The following is a 14,834-nucleotide window of genomic DNA, read 5'->3' as shown; positions in this document are numbered from 1 at the left end:
AGTTCTCAAACTGTGGATTTGTGTCTCCAGAGTTAACATGCTTGTTAACAGAAAAATGTTTTAAAATAAATAAATAATATGTAGAGATGAGAAATAACAGACCTCAACCCTATTGTCCCTCTGCACATTTGTGTAGAGGGAGTCAGTCCCTTACCTCTCTCTAAAAGTGCAGAGTTTCAAAGAGTTCAATGAACAGAAGAATGTTGGGGGTAGAATAGATCTGGACAAGGACAAGAAGTCTGGAGATGTTTGTTTGGTTAAAATATTAGGTTTGCTGTTGAAGAAAAGAATCCAGAATACTTAACGTTGCTGTTTTAGTTAGAGAAAACAATTGAAATGTCTGGCTGGTGATGGTCTCCTCCTAATACAGCCTGGCAAGAAAATCCTCCAAATATTAATGATTAACCTGTTGAATTGGAGATAGTTCACCTCCCAATGGCTTCATATGTATCTGCTTCAGTGACCTGTGGTAAAGGAAATAACCACCCAATCCTTCATTTTCTGATACAGCCGTAAAGCTCACCTGAAACGTTTTCAAAACAAATCATTGTTGAAAATGTTTCGTGTGTACCTTCTAAAAATGAAACCTACATCTCTCTGGGAGTTGGGAAGAACAACCACCACCAAGAATGCACTTTTATGTCGAAATCCCTGGTTAAATCCAGTCTTCCCGACTAGTGATTTCAATCAATTCCACCCTGCGGTTGATGCTTCCATTGTTTGTGGGTTTTAAAAGTATTTTGTTGCGAACTGGTTGGTTTGGTTTTGAGTGTTTAAAATACTCACCCTACTAGGGAGAATGAAATCCGCTTGCCCTCTCCACATGCACCGGGGGGACGCCAGGCAGGGAAGCCACAGGACAAGGTTGGCAGAGGAGCTGGGCACGACTCACCCTCCCAGGGGAGCGGTTCTGGAGCAGCGGGGGGCGAACCGGCGACCCAGCGCGAAGGCGGCGTTGGGGAAGTTGCGGCGCAGGATGGACTCTCCACCGGGGTGGCCTGCGCTCCCTGGGGGCTGGGCTGGGAGGCTCCTTCCAGCCCCATGTCTTTGGCTGAAGTTTTCCCAGCCTCACCCCCCCGCAACGATGTTTGGTCAAACTGGAAAAACTGTGAACTGGGCGCGGCCCGACGGGAGGGCGGGCAAACGGTGACCCTGCAGCCCTTGTGCCCCGGGAGCCCTGAACCCCTTGTTCTCCCGCCCCCCCGGGGGTGGAGGGCAGCCAGACCGCAGTTGCACAAGCGGGTTGTGCAAGAGGCAGATGCCAGGCGGGCTGGGCGGGTATATAGCCGCCTGCAGCGCGGAGAAGGGCAGCGGAGCGCAAGAGGCTCTCAGCCCGCCATGGATCTCCTGGGAGCCGTCGCCCTGGTCCTGGTCATCTGCCTGTCCTACCTCCTGCTCCTCTCCACCTGGCGGCAAATGCAGGGCCGGGGGGCAATGCCCCCGGGGCCCCCCCCGCTGCCCCTCCTCGGGAACCTGCTGCAGGTGGAGCTCCGCGACATGCGCAAGTCGCTGATGAAGGTGGGTGGCCCCGTCCCGGGGAGCCCCGCGGATAGTGGTGCCAACCCCCCGGGAATTCAAGCTTCATCTTTCATCAGAGAGGATTTCATGTGCTGACATCTCTAGCAATGCGTCCAGCCAAACCTGGCAACCCCCGCCCTGCTCGGTCTTTAGGAGCTGGGGAGGGGGAGCTGTGCTGGGGAGAGGCGTGGGGGGCAGAGGTGGGGCATGGAGGAGGGGCAGGCTGGGTGGGGTGGGACAGGGTTTGCTGTGTGGGGGAGAGGGGCAAAGGTTGGGGGTGTGGGCACGGGGGTCATGGGGTGGGGGAGTGTGGGAAGGGAAAGGTGGTGGGCTGGGATGGGGGAGCAGAAGGGCGGATGGTGGGGGGATGGTGCAGATGGGGAGGGGTTGGTTGGGAGGGGGAGAGGTGAGGGCTGGGGGTGCTTTGTGGGGGGGCAAGGAGGGGCAGGGCCCGTGTCTCTGTGTGTCCCTGATGCTCCATCCCCGTGTTTCACGATGTCTCCGTCTCCGTGGCAGATCAGCGAGCACTACGGCCCCGTCTACACCCTCCACCTGGGCCCCCGGCGGGTGGTGGTGCTGTGTGGCTACCGGGCGGTGACGGAGGCCCTAGTGGACCAGGCCGAGGACTTCGGCGGGCGTGGGAAACAAGCCACCTTCGACTGGATCTTCCATGGCTACGGTCAGTGGCGTCCGTGGGAGGGGAGCGAGCCGGGGGGCGCAGAGGGGGCAGGTCCCGGCCGGGGCTGCGGCTGGTGAAAATCCACTTAGTCCCGACTAGGGTGACCAGACAGCAAGTGTGAAAAATCGGGATGGGGGTCGGGGGTAATAGGAGCCTATATAAGAAAAAGACCCACAAACCGGGACTGTCCCTATAAAATCGGGACATCTGGTCACCCTAGGAGTCCCGACCTGCTCCAGCTGGAGACGTGCCCAAAACTTGGGGCAGAGCAGAGCAGGGGGCGGGTGGGGCCGTTCCCAGCAATCCCAGAAATAGTCGCTGTCTTTATGTGAACACCGATCGGCGCAGGGCCCAGCCTCCCAGAGACAGATCCACCGCTCAGCTGTGCCAGGCTACGCAAGGGGAACGTCTCAGTGGGTCCAAAGTCAATTTTTTGACGGCAAAAGCTCTCCTTTAGAAGGGGGCGGAAAGCCAATAAAATCCCCTCCCCTTCTACATTTCATTCGGTGTCGTTTCCATTTGTTTTCGGTGAAAACCTCCTTGAAGTTAAGAAACGAGGGGATAAAAAATGAAAATGTGGAGACCTCAAAGACACGTGAACGTGCAGGAGGGGCAGACAAGGAACACGGGGTTTCCAGGGAATTCTGCTCCATCAGAAGGGAAATCGTGTCTTTCTAATCTATTAGAGTTCTTTGAAGGGGTCAACAAACGTGTGAACAAGGGGGATCCAGTGGACATAGTGTACTTAGATTTCCAGATAGCCTTTGACAAGGTCCCTCACCAAAGGCTCTTATGTAAATAAAGCTGTCATGGGATAAGAGGGAAGATCCTTTCATGCATTGAGAACTGGTTAAAAGACAGGGAATAAAGGGCAGGAATTAATGGTAAATTCTCAGACTGGAGAGGGGTAACTAGTGGTGTTCCCCAAGGGTCAGTCCTAGGACCAATCCTATTCAACTTATTCATAAATGATCTGGAGAAAGGGGTAAACAGTGAGGTGGCAAAGTTTGCAGACGATACTAAACTGCTCAAGATAGTTAAGACCAAAGCAGACTGTGAAGAACTTCAAAAAGATCTCACAAAACTAAGTGATGGGGCAACAAAATGGCAAATGAAATTTAATGTGGATAAATGTAAAGTAATGCACATTGGGAAAAATAACCCCAACTATACATACAATATGATGGGGGCTAATTTAGCTACAACAAGTCAGGAAAGAGATCTTGGAGTCATTGTGGATAGTTCTCTGAAGACGTCCACGCAGTGTGCAGAGGTGGTCAAAAAAGCAAACAGGATGTTAGGAATCATTAAAAAGGGGATAGAGAAGAAGACGGAGAATATCTTATTGCCCTTCTATAAATTGATGGTACGCCCACATCTCCAATACTGCGTACAGATGTGGTCTCCTCATCTCAAAAAAGATATACTGGCACTAGAAAAGGTTCGGAGAAGGGCAACGAAAATGATTAGGGGTTTAGAACGGGTCCCATATGAGGAGAGATTAAAGAGGTTAGGACTCTTCAGCCTGTAAAAGAGGAGACTAAGGGGGGATATGATAGAGGTCTATAAAATCATGAGTGATGTGGAGAAAGTGAAGAAGGAAAAGTTATTTACTTGTTCCCATAATATAAGAACTAGGGGCCACCAAATGAAACTAATGGGCAGCAGGTTTAAAACAAATCAAAGGAAGTTCTTCTTCACACGGCGCACAGTCAACCTGTGGAACTCCTTGCCTGAGGATGTTGTGAAGGCTAGGACCATAACAGGGTTTAAAAGAGAACTAGATAAATTCATGGAGGTTAAGTCCTTTAATGGCTATTAGCCATGATGGGTAAGGAATGGTGTCCCTAGCCTCTGTTTTTCGGAGGGTGGAGATGGATGGCAGGAGAGAGATTCCCCCCCCCCCCCACACACACACATTTTTCAGGGCACGAACTGGCTCTCGGTGTTATATGTTTGTTCAGCATCTAATGCCGTCGGATCCCAGCCGCCAGCTGCCCCCACGATACAGGGAATAAAATAAATCCGCAGCCCAGCTCAGGGCAGGACCGGCCTGCGGAAAGGGTCCTCGTTAGCGTCCCCTAGTGGTTGATTGCGTTGTGCCGCGGTTTGAAGTACCCCACCCGGGCCCCCTGCCTCACGGTCTGGTTCCTTGCTCCCCCCCCCCCCAGGAGTGGCCTTCAGCAACGGGGAGCGGGCGAAGCAGCTGCGCCGGTTCTCCATCACCACGCTGAGGAACTTCGGGGTGGGGAAGCGAGGCATCGAGGAGCGGATCCAGGAGGAGGCTCATTTCCTGCTGGAAGCCTTGCGGGGCACGAAAGGTTTGTCGGTGCCGGGGCCAGGGAGTCGGGGGCCAGACCCCAGCTGGCGGGAACCGCCCAGAGCTCCATTGGGGTCAATGGAGCCAGACCCCAGCTGGCGGGAACCGCCCAGAGCTCCACTGGGGTCAATGGGGCCAGACCCCCAGCTGCTGGGAACCGCCCAGAGCTCCACTGGGGTCAATGGGAGCAGACCCCCAGCTGGCAGGAACCGCCCAGAGCTCCACTGGGGTCAATGGGGCCAGACCCCCAGCTGGCAGGAACCGCCCAGAGCTCCACTGGGGTCAATGGGGCCAGACCCCCAGCTGCTGGGAACCGCCCAGAGCTCCACTGGGATCAATGGGGGCAGACCCCCAGCTGGCGGGAACCGCCCAGAGCTCCATTGGGGTCAATGGGGGCAGACCCCCAGCTGGTGGGAACCGCCCAGAGCTCCACTGAGGTCAATGGGGCCAGACCCCCATCTGGTGTGAACCACCCAGAGCTCCGTTACAGTCAATGGGGCCAGACCCCCAGCTGGTGCAAACTGCCCAGGGCTCTGTTACAGTCAGTGGGGCCAGACCCCCAGCTGATGTGAACCGCCCAGAGCTCTGTTACAGTCAATGGGGCCAGACCCCCAGCTGGTGCAAACTGCCCAGAGCTCTGTTACAGTCAGTGGGGCCAGACCCCCAGCTGGTGCAAACTGCCCAGAGCTCTGTTACAGTCAATGGGGCCAGACCCCCAGCTGGTGCAAACTGCCCAGGGCTCTGTTACAGTCAATGGGGCCAGACCCCCAGCTGGTGCAAACTGCCCAGAACTCTGTTACAGTCAATGGGGCCAGACCCCCAGCTGGTGCAAACTGCCCAGAGCTCTGTTACAGTCAGTGGGGCCAGACCCCCAGCTGGTGCAAACTGCCCAGAGCTCTGTTACAGTCAGTGGGGCCAGACCCCCAGCTGGTGCAAACTGCCCAGAGCTCTGTTACAGTCAGTGGGGCCAGACCCCCAGCTGGTGCAAACTGCCCAGGGCTCTGTTACAGTCAGTGGGGCCAGACCCCCAGCTGGTGCAAACTGCCCAGGGCTCTGTTACAGTCAGTGGGGCCAGACCCCCAGCTGGTGCAAACTGCCCAGAGCTCCGTTACAGTCAGTGGGGCCAGACCCCCAGCTGGTGCAAACTGCCCAGAGCTCCGTTACAGTCAATGGGGCCAGACCCCCAGCTGGTGCAAACTGCCCAGAGCTCCGTTACAGTCAATGGGGCCAGACCCCCAGCTGGTGCAAACTGCCCAGGGCTCTGTTACAGTCAGTGGGGCCAGACCCCCAGCTGGTGCAAACTGCCCAGGGCTCTGTTACAGTCAGTGGGGCCAGACCCCCAGCTGGTGCAAACTGCCCAGAGCTCCGTTACAGTCAATGGGGCCAGACCCCCAGCTGGTGCAAACTGCCCAGAGCTCTGTTACAGTCAGTGGGGCCAGACCCCCAGCTGGTGCAAACTGCCCAGGGCTCCGTTACAGTCAATGGGGCCAGACCCCCCAGCTGGTGCAAACTGCCCAGAGCTCCGTTACAGTCAGTGGGGCCAGACCCCCAGCTGGTGCAAACTGCCCAGGGCTCTGTTACAGTCAGTGGGGCCAGACCCCCAGCTGGTGCAAACTGCCCAGGGCTCTGTTACAGTCAGTGGGGCCAGACCCCCAGCTGGTGTGAATTGTCATCACTCCGTTGACCTCGACCCCAGTTTATACCAGCTGAGGTTCTGACCTGCGCACCTTTGTCAAGATGGTCAGTGTCATAACGCCCATTGTGCAGGTGGGGAAACTGAGTCACGGACTAGGGAAGTGCTCACCCCGCAGGCCAGCGAGTGGGGTTCTAGCCTAGGAGGCGTGGGCTCAACCCCCTGCTCTGCCTGGTTACTTGTGTGACCAGGACGCCACCATAGGCCGTACTATGTAGCCTGTGTCTCTGAGGTGTCAGGACATGTGAAAAGCTGCCTGCGTGTCTGGCCGGGAAGGGGAACAGACAGGCAAAGAGCTGGGCCAGCGTTTCGAGCAGATAAACAGAGAGCTGGGTCAGCAAACGAACCTCCGCGCTAGGCAGAAAAAGCGTTCGTCAATATCGGCTGAAGAACTTTGGAACGGCGGAGTTGAGGCTTGCGTGTGGGTGTGCTGCTCTCTTGTTAAAAACAACAAGGAGTCTGGTGGCACCTTAAAGACTAACAGATTTATTTGGGCATAAGCTTTCGTGGGTAAAAACCTCACTTCTTCGGATGCATAGAGTGAAAGTTACAGATGCAGGCATCATATACTGACCTATGGAGAGCAGGGAGTTACTTCGCAAGTGGAGACCCAGTGCTGACAGGGCCAATTCAATCAGGGTGGATGTAGTACAGAAGCAGCTTTTCCTCTCCTGGAATTGACACCTCCTCATCTATTATTGGGAGTGGACCACATCCAACCTGATTGAATTGGCCCCGTCAGCACTGGGTCTCCACTTGCGAAGTAACTCCCTGCTCTCCATAGGTCAGTATATGATGCTTGTATCTGTAACTTTCACTCTATGCATCCGAAGAAGTGAGGTTTTTACTCACGAAAGCTTAGGCCCAAATCAATCTGTTAGTCTTTAAGGTGCCACCAGACTCCTTGTTGTTTTTGTAGATACAGACTAACACGGCTACCCCCTGATACTTGCTCTCTTGTTGACACTCCCATAAACCACACGCTGCCTGGGGTCCGTCTGGGATCCGCTGCGTTCCCGGGGACGGGCTCAGACAGCGGCGGAGCCGGGGAGAGAACCGGCGGCTCACGGGGGCTGGGCTAGTTCTCCCCCACGCCACCTCTGCACGGCCCTGCGGGGCCGACCCGCCAGGTACAGTTCTGCCAGGTGTACGGGGCACCGTCGGCCCCCACTGACGCTCAGTGCGTTTTATGGTGACCCTCTCCTGGTACCAAAAGAAAGGGGTAGGTCCAATGAGAAATAAACATCCTGAGACTGACAGTCCCCCAGGCCAATGGGGAGAGTTAAGAGCCCGGGGGGGTCTATCCTCCATGTGAACCGGAGCTGTCTGAAGCAGAGAAGGGCTGTGACCCACATGCGGGGGTGACGCTGGGGACAAGCGTCCTGCCACCTGGTGTCTGAGTGGGTGGGCACCGCCAGAGCAGGGGTCCGACCCGGGGCCACCACAGCAGAGCCGGGGCCTGGGACAGGTGAGGAAAAGGTGGTGAACTGGTCTCCCATCCCAGAGCCGGCCGGGTGCAATGTCCCCGAGCCCATGGGGTGGGGTCCTTGTTCCCTACCTCTCCCATTGCACCTGAGGTCTTACAGGTGTTTAATACAGTTTGTATTTGGTTTGAATGTAATGCTCGGATCCGTGGGTTGGGGAAGCGGCCGGTGCGGAGCGAGGGGACACCGTGGGGACACCCTGGCCCCTCTTCGAAGTGACCCCGATGAGAGTCAGGGTGCAGCCCCCCAGAATCCAGGGCCCAGCCCTGTCGGGGTTACAAGGACTTTGCTGCGTGGGAGGGTGAAGGAAGTGGGAGCGAGGACTCGGATCCTGTGGCCAGTCCGTGTGCCAGAAAAGTTCCCGCCGTAGCAGGATCGTTCCCCTGCTGACACACACGTGAAGACGGCAGGGGGCGGGACAGGAGCGACTCGGGGGGAGGGGGGGCTGTGGGATCCATGGAGGGGAGACGGTCCGAGGCACAACCCCCCGGCTCGCCTGTGCCCCACCCAACACTGGTTTTACCCCCCTAGGTTTGCTCTTTGACCCCACCTACTTCCTGAGCCGCACGGTGTCCAACGTCATCAGCTCCGTGGTCTTCGGGGACCGGTTCGACTACGAGGACAAGGAGTTCCTCTCCCTGCTCCACATGATCAATGAAAGCTTCCGCTTCACTGCCACGGCCTGGGGGCAGGTACACCCGGGGGGCCTGCAGGGATCGGGGGGAGCGCTGGGTAGCTAGGGGAGCGGAGGGGGATGCGAGAACGCTGGGAGGGCAGCGAAGAGGAAAACCTAGGACCTGCAGTGATGGGTATGAAATAGATACAGGGGAATGTCGGGGGATGGACAGTGTGAATGGGGAGAGATGGACAGACAGAGGGGTGTGTCCGGGGATGGATAGATCAGCTCTCAACCCACCCCGTGTTCAGCGGGCTCTCTGCTCTCCCTGCCCCCCAGCTCTACGAGATGTTCTCGGACACCATGCGCTACCTGCCCGGCCCCCAGCGCGCAGCGTTCAAGCAGCTGGAGGGGCTGGAGAAGTTCATCGAGAGGAAGGTGAAGGCGAACCAGGAGACCCTGGACCCCAGCGCCCCTCGGGATTTCATCGACTGCTTCCTGGTCAAAATGCAGCAGGTACCGGCCGTAGCCGGAGGGGACAGCTCAGCGTTGTCAGTATCAGGCCTGAGAGACCAAACTGGGCTGGAACTCAGGCAATCCGGGCTCTGACCCCCCGGGTGGCCTTAGTCGAATCACTGTGCCTCAGTTTCCCCATCCATACAATGGTTGGAGAGCCAGCCTCTCAGACTGTAAGCACCCAGGAGCAGGGATTGTCTTTTGCTCCATTTTTGTGCAGCACCCTGACCGGGGGGGCCCTGCTCCCACCTGGTGGCTGTGAGCGCAGGGACTCTGAGCTCAGACCCACCCCCGGAGTTCTCTCAAATGTCCCTTCCTTCCCCTGTGGTCTGTTAAAGGAAAAGGAAAATCCTTCCTCCGAGTTTTTCCTGAAGAACATTGTTCTGACGGCGCTCTCCGTCTTCTTCGCCGGGACGGAGACCGTCAGCACCACCCTGCGCTACGGCTTCCTGATCCTGCTGAAATACCCGGAGATCGAAGGTAACGGGAAAGGGAGGACAAAGGAAAGGCAAAGGGCCGGATCCTCAGCTGGGGTAAATCAGCCGGGTTCTGCTGAGGGCAGCGGCGGTTCCTCCCCTTACGCCAGCTCCAGATGGGGCCGGACAGTCACAGCTCGGCAGCAAGTTTGTGTCCTGTCTGTGTCGCTCCGTCGTGAGTCAAAGGAAGCCGACGGTCAGGGAATGCCGGGTCAGCCAGGCCAGTGGGGCTATGGCAACTGAATGCCAGGGGTTGTATTCTGACCTCTATTCACCCGAGGTCAATCCAGAGTTAACCACTGACTGCAATGGGGCAGGGCCGGATCCTGATCTCAGCTCCCCGGGGTCACTCCAGAGTCACCCCCTGACTGCAATGGGGACAGGGCCGGATCCTGATCTCAGCTCCCCAGGGTCACTCCAGAGTCACTCCCTTCTGCAATGGGGACAGGGCCGGATCCTGATCTCAGCTCCCCTGGGGTCACTCCAGAGTCACTCCGTTCTGCAATGGGGACAGAGCCCGATCATGATCTCAGCTCCCCTGGGGTCACTCCGGAGTCACTCCCTTCTGCAATGGGGACAGGGCCGGATCCTGATCTCAGCTCCCCTGGGGTCACTCCAGAGTCACTCCCTTCTGCAATGGGGACAGGGCCGGATCCTGATCTCAGCTCCCCTGGGGTCACTCCAGAGTCACTCCCTTCTGCAATGGGGACAGGGCCGGATCCTGATCTCAGCTCCCTGGGGTCACTCCAGAGTCACTCCCTGCCTGCACTGGGGTTAGTGCCGGATCCTGATCTCAGCTCCCACGGGAAGTTTGCTGGAATTGGCGGTGTCCCCATGTGGCCACAGAGCTGTATGCCGGCTCCATGCCAGCCCCACACTGAGCCCTCAGCACGGGGCCCCCCTTTGAGCTGTGCTGACGTCTCCGCAGAAAAGATCCACGAGGAGATCGACCGGGTGATCGGGCGGAACCGCGCCCCGAGCATGGAGGACCGGAGCCAGATGCCCTACACCAACGCCGTCATTCACGAGTTCCAGAGGTTCTGTGACGTCATCCCCATGGGCCTGGCGCGCCGGGTGATCAGGGACACCCAGTTCCGGGGATACACTATTCCCAAGGTAGGGTCCTGGGGCGTCTATCCCCCGCCCCGCCCCATGGCTGTGTAGGGCTCAGCATTGTCACTTGCTCTGGATTCCGGCGCAGTGCCGCAGACAGGGCGGTGCACTGGGCTCGATGCTGCCTCTGGGAAGTCGGGTCATCTAGTGGGCACGGCACCGGACTGGGAATCACGAGACCTGGTTTCTATTCCCAGCTCGACTACTAGCTCAGCGTGTGATCTAGGGCATCGCCCCGTGCCTCAGTTTCCCCCACATGTTAAATGAACAAATGGCGTGAATGACTCCCCAACACTTTTCTATTTACACCGGAAGCTCTTTGGGACAGGGAATATCGCTCCCTTTGTCCAGTGCCCAGCACGACGGGGCCCTGATCGCAGCTGGGGGGATACCGTAATACACCTAATAATAACACTCATCCATGTGGATAAATACCCTTAGCCTGACTTCTAGTGCCATCTTAAACCCCACCCGGTGGGTACGGAAAGCCAGGAGGTTCACGCTGGGTACGGTGTATGGGCCAGCGCCGCTGCTGGTGCACATCAACAAAGCTACAGCCGGTGAGGACCTGGCCCAGTATTATTATTAGTTGTATTTTGTATTCCCATCGTGCTGAGGAGCCGCAGTCACGGACCAGGACCCCACCGCGCTCGGAGCTGTACAAATACACACAAAAGACGCCGCCCCATAGAGCTCGCAATCTCAGTGTTAATCCGTAGGGGCAGCATGGTTCCGTGGTGAGAAGGAGGAGTCCGGACTCCTGGGTTCCCTTCCCAGCTCCGGGAGGAGCAGAGGGCAGTAGCTAGAGCAGAGGGCGTTGGGAGACACGTGCCGAGACGTGAACGTCGGTTTGTGGCCTGACCTGGCTCCAGCAATTTAATATTTGCTTTTGCTGCAACTTCCTCCCGTGGTTAGAATGACCCTGAATTGTGCCCCAACATCCGCGCTGTGGGTTATCTGTGTTTAATCATCGCTGTTTGTCGCCTTCTCTTCCCCCAGGGGACGGAGGTGTACCCGATGCTGGGATCCGTGCTGTATGACCCCACGCAGTTCAGCAGCCCCGACACCTTCGACCCCAGCCATTTCTTGGATGGGAACGGCCAGTTTAAGAAGAGCGACGCCTTCGTGCCCTTCTCAATCGGTACGAATCCCCCGCAGAGCTCGGTTCCGAGCGGCCCAAGCAGCGAGATCTGGGCCTGGCCCAGCCGCCCGCTGCTAGACCTCACCCTGCGTACGGAGAATTGTGAGGCCAGATCCCCAGCCGGTGTAAATCAGTGTCACTCCATTGGGATCAAGGGGGCTGTTCACACACACTCCGGGGTAGGTGTGCGCTGAAGCGCTGTGGGAATCGGGGCCTTGTGAGCTCTTTGGGGCAGGGACCGTCTCTCCCCGTGGGTCTGTCCAGCGCCTAGCACAAAGGTACCCTGACCTCGGGTGAGGCCGACGGACACATCTGGGGTAATTATCAGCTGTGTGCCACTGAACTGGTCACTCAAGAGAACACAAATGTCCCATAGACACGAGTTGCTCGGCTCACTGCGGAACTGGGTGAAACTGGTGTGCGGGGGGCAGAGGTCAGACTCGATGATCCCAATGGGCCCTTCTGGCCAGAGAGTCTGGGTCCCGAACGTGTTAGTTCTCTGTCCTGGGTCCTCGCCGTCCATCCCAGCTCAGTATCGTTAAACCGAGCCGAGCGGGTAATTCTCCACCGGCCCCTTTATCGGCGAGACGCGACCACGTCGCAAATTCACATCGATGTCGCCACATTGTGTCGGAAAGACAGGAGCCAAAACTCCGAACAAATCAAAACGTTGCAACACTTTCTAAACCAGACGTTTCCATTTTTCAGTGAGAAACTAGTTAGAGTTTCAAAATTTCCTCTCACGTTTTTTAAGTCAAAAATGTTTCAAAGGATGCAAATCGAAACCAAAGGTTGATAAAAATTTCATCTCGGCTCGACCGAAACGTTTCGTTTTGACTCAATCGAAACTTGGATTGAATCGAAACGAAACATTTCAGTTGAGCCGAGATGAAATATTTCCCAACCATTCCATGTGACGAAAATCGCCAACAGTTTCATTTCAGTTCGGTGCGAAACTGTTTTTTCCAGTTTTTCTGAAAACTCCATTATTCGCCCAGCTGCAGTGCTGAGAGCCCCCATCGGTTTGAACCAGGCCTGTGAGTGCCTATCCATCAAAGTCGGGCCTGCCGAAAACCATTAACCCCTCCCCGCACAGCAATGTCATGCGGCTGCCCCCTCTACAGATCTTCAAAAGAACGGCACCCAATTTCCCCAGCAATCCCCACTGCTCCAGACTGGGGCATTGTTTGAACAAGGGGTGAGACCCCCTCCCAGATTCTCACCTGCCCTGGCACCCTGCTGCAGCCGGGCCATGACGCCTCCTTTGTCCTCTCTCCTAGGGAAGAGGTATTGTTTCGGGGAGATGCTGGCTGTCACGGAACTCTTCCTCTTCCTCACCAGCATCCTGCAGAACTTCTGCTTCCGCTCCCCCGTGGAGCCCAAAGACATCGACATCTCCCCGAAGCTGGTCGGGTTCGCCACCCTGCCCCGCAGCTACGAGATATGCCTGGTCCCGCGCTAGCAGCCCCGCGGAGCCAGACGGGATTTCTGGGGGCAGCCTTGGGGAGGGAGGGGAAGGGAGAAACCTGGGGATGGGGAAGGAACGACCCGGCCATGTATCATGTTGAGAACTGGGCCCATCAGAAGAAGGAGCCAAGGGGGTGAATCTCCTGGGGGAATCTGGCGGCTGGTTTCCGGCTGCACAAGGGAACGAGATCTCCCCTAACGAGACACTGTCTCTGAGGGTTCATCTACACGACACACCTAACTCGACCTATAGGAGGCCGACTTCCAGCCATGGTGCATGTCCACCCTACCCTCACCGGGGCACGTTCCCCCACCTAAGAGGGGCAGTGTGGGGGGCTGAGAGCCTGGTCTCTCCGCCCCTATGGTAGCTCCCTGCCAGGAGCCCAGCTGCCCCACAGGCTCCCGACCGGCCGTCCCCCTGCTCTGCTCCCCGTTCCCCGCCGGAAGCAGGAGGAAGTCTCCTGGGGCTTCTCAGCCTCCCCCAGCCCACTCCCTGGCAGGAGCCGGGCAGCCTTGTCCATTTCACAGCTCCCAAGGCAGGGGCCGCTCGGGCTTCTCACCCCGGCTCCCAGCCGGAAGCAGTGTCCAGCCACCCTGGGGAGCAGGGTTGGGGGGGAGGGACTTTCCTGTCAATTTCACTGCTCCTCCCATGAAATTGGTGAGACAGCCGATGTAAGGGAGGCAGTGTCTGTGTAGCAGGGCACTTACATCTGTGGGGCGAAGGCTGGAGTGTGGCCACTGACATAATGAGATCGACATACGCTGCCTTCTGTCGACCTAGCGACGTAGTGTAGACCTGGGCTCAATCTCTCTCTCTCTCTCACACACACACACACAATTCCATTCCAAGCATCTTGCAGATTGTGAAACGTTGGGGATCGTTCGATTTTGTGAAGATTTTGGGGGGAGGAGGGCATTTACAAACGGGGAATTTCAGGGCAAACAAATCTGTTGCCAGCCGAATTTCAAAATGTACAGTATCTTTCCAACGTCCAATTTTGGGGCTTATCAGTTCAGGCTTTTTAGGGGGTGGGGAAATGAATTGTGTTAAAATCCCACAGCTTTAACGGTGAATTTGGAGGTGAAGGTTTGTGCCAGGCCCCAAACTCGACAGGTTCCCTTTTAAACAGAAACCTTTTCCCATAGCTGTGCCCTCCGATTGGCAGATGGCTTCAGCTGGGGGCGGGCGATCATTCGCGTGGGGGTAACAGGACTTCTGCTACTCTCTGCACCGGGATGAATCTGACCACACTGGAGTGTGCGTCCAACACTCAGTCACTGTCAGGGCAACCTCCAGTGGTCACCTTTGAAAATAAAGCTGCCATGCAACCCTCGCTTTCCCCTTTGTTCCCCGGTATTCACAGCAGCCGGTGCTGCCAGCCTGGAGGAATAGGGAAAATTCTGGTCTGGGTAAATGTGAAGTAACGCCATTGACGCTGGTCTCACTTGGCCGGTTTACACCGATTCACCCCAGGTTTTTTCGTTCAGTTTCTCACCGGAATAAAAACCCGACAAATAAATTGTCCCAGACCAAAAACCTCCCGAACCGAAATGAAAAAAACCAACCTGCCATTTGAAACGTTTTTCGGTTAGTTCCTCCGAGCGGCTTTTGAGCCGAACCGCAATTTGTCCCGGTTTCATTGTTTAATTTTTCAGTTGGGTTTTTTTAACCCTTTTTTCGCGGGGGGGAGGGGGGGTTGTAAAAATCTAGCTACGTTTCAAAACAGTATCATTTTGAAAGGAAAAGTCGAGGCATTTCATTGCGAAAGGAGGGGGACAAACTCTTTCAACTTTAAAAGGAAAAAAATCAG

General features: G+C 56.5%; 1 protein-coding gene across 1 annotated transcript; it reads left to right on the top strand.

Moving 5' to 3' along the window:
* Nucleotides 1-1,214: 1,214 nt before the first annotated feature.
* Nucleotides 1,215-14,357, top strand: LOC101939416 (cytochrome P450 2A13-like). Its single transcript, XM_065571488.1, has 9 exons — nucleotides 1,215-1,518; nucleotides 2,035-2,197; nucleotides 4,369-4,518; nucleotides 8,226-8,386; nucleotides 8,650-8,826; nucleotides 9,165-9,306; nucleotides 10,231-10,418; nucleotides 11,415-11,556; nucleotides 12,837-14,357. Exons 1-9 carry the CDS (start codon nucleotides 1,339-1,341, stop codon nucleotides 13,016-13,018), a joined length of 1,485 nt encoding a protein of 494 aa, XP_065427560.1. The 5' UTR covers nucleotides 1,215-1,338; the 3' UTR covers nucleotides 13,019-14,357.
* The last annotated feature ends 477 nt before the right edge of the window (nucleotides 14,358-14,834 follow it).

The sequence above is a fragment of the Chrysemys picta genome, chromosome 17, assembly GCF_011386835.1.
Source record: "Chrysemys picta bellii isolate R12L10 chromosome 17, ASM1138683v2, whole genome shotgun sequence".
In the NCBI taxonomy this organism is placed as follows: Eukaryota; Metazoa; Chordata; order Testudines; family Emydidae; genus Chrysemys; species Chrysemys picta.
This window is presented reverse-complemented; position numbering and strand designations above follow the sequence as displayed.

Bases quoted from the DNA above. Each gene is read 5' to 3' on its own strand.
- LOC101939416 (XM_065571488.1), top strand. From the start codon at position 1,339: ATGGATCTCCTGGGAGCCGTCGCCCTGGTCCTGGTCATCTGCCTGTCC. The intron at 1,519-2,034 runs GTGGGTGGCCCC...TCTCCGTGGCAG, and splicing joins TGCGCAAGTCGCTGATGAAG to ATCAGCGAGCACTACGGCCC. The intron at 8,827-9,164 runs GTACCGGCCGTA...GGTCTGTTAAAG, and splicing joins TCCTGGTCAAAATGCAGCAG to GAAAAGGAAAATCCTTCCTC.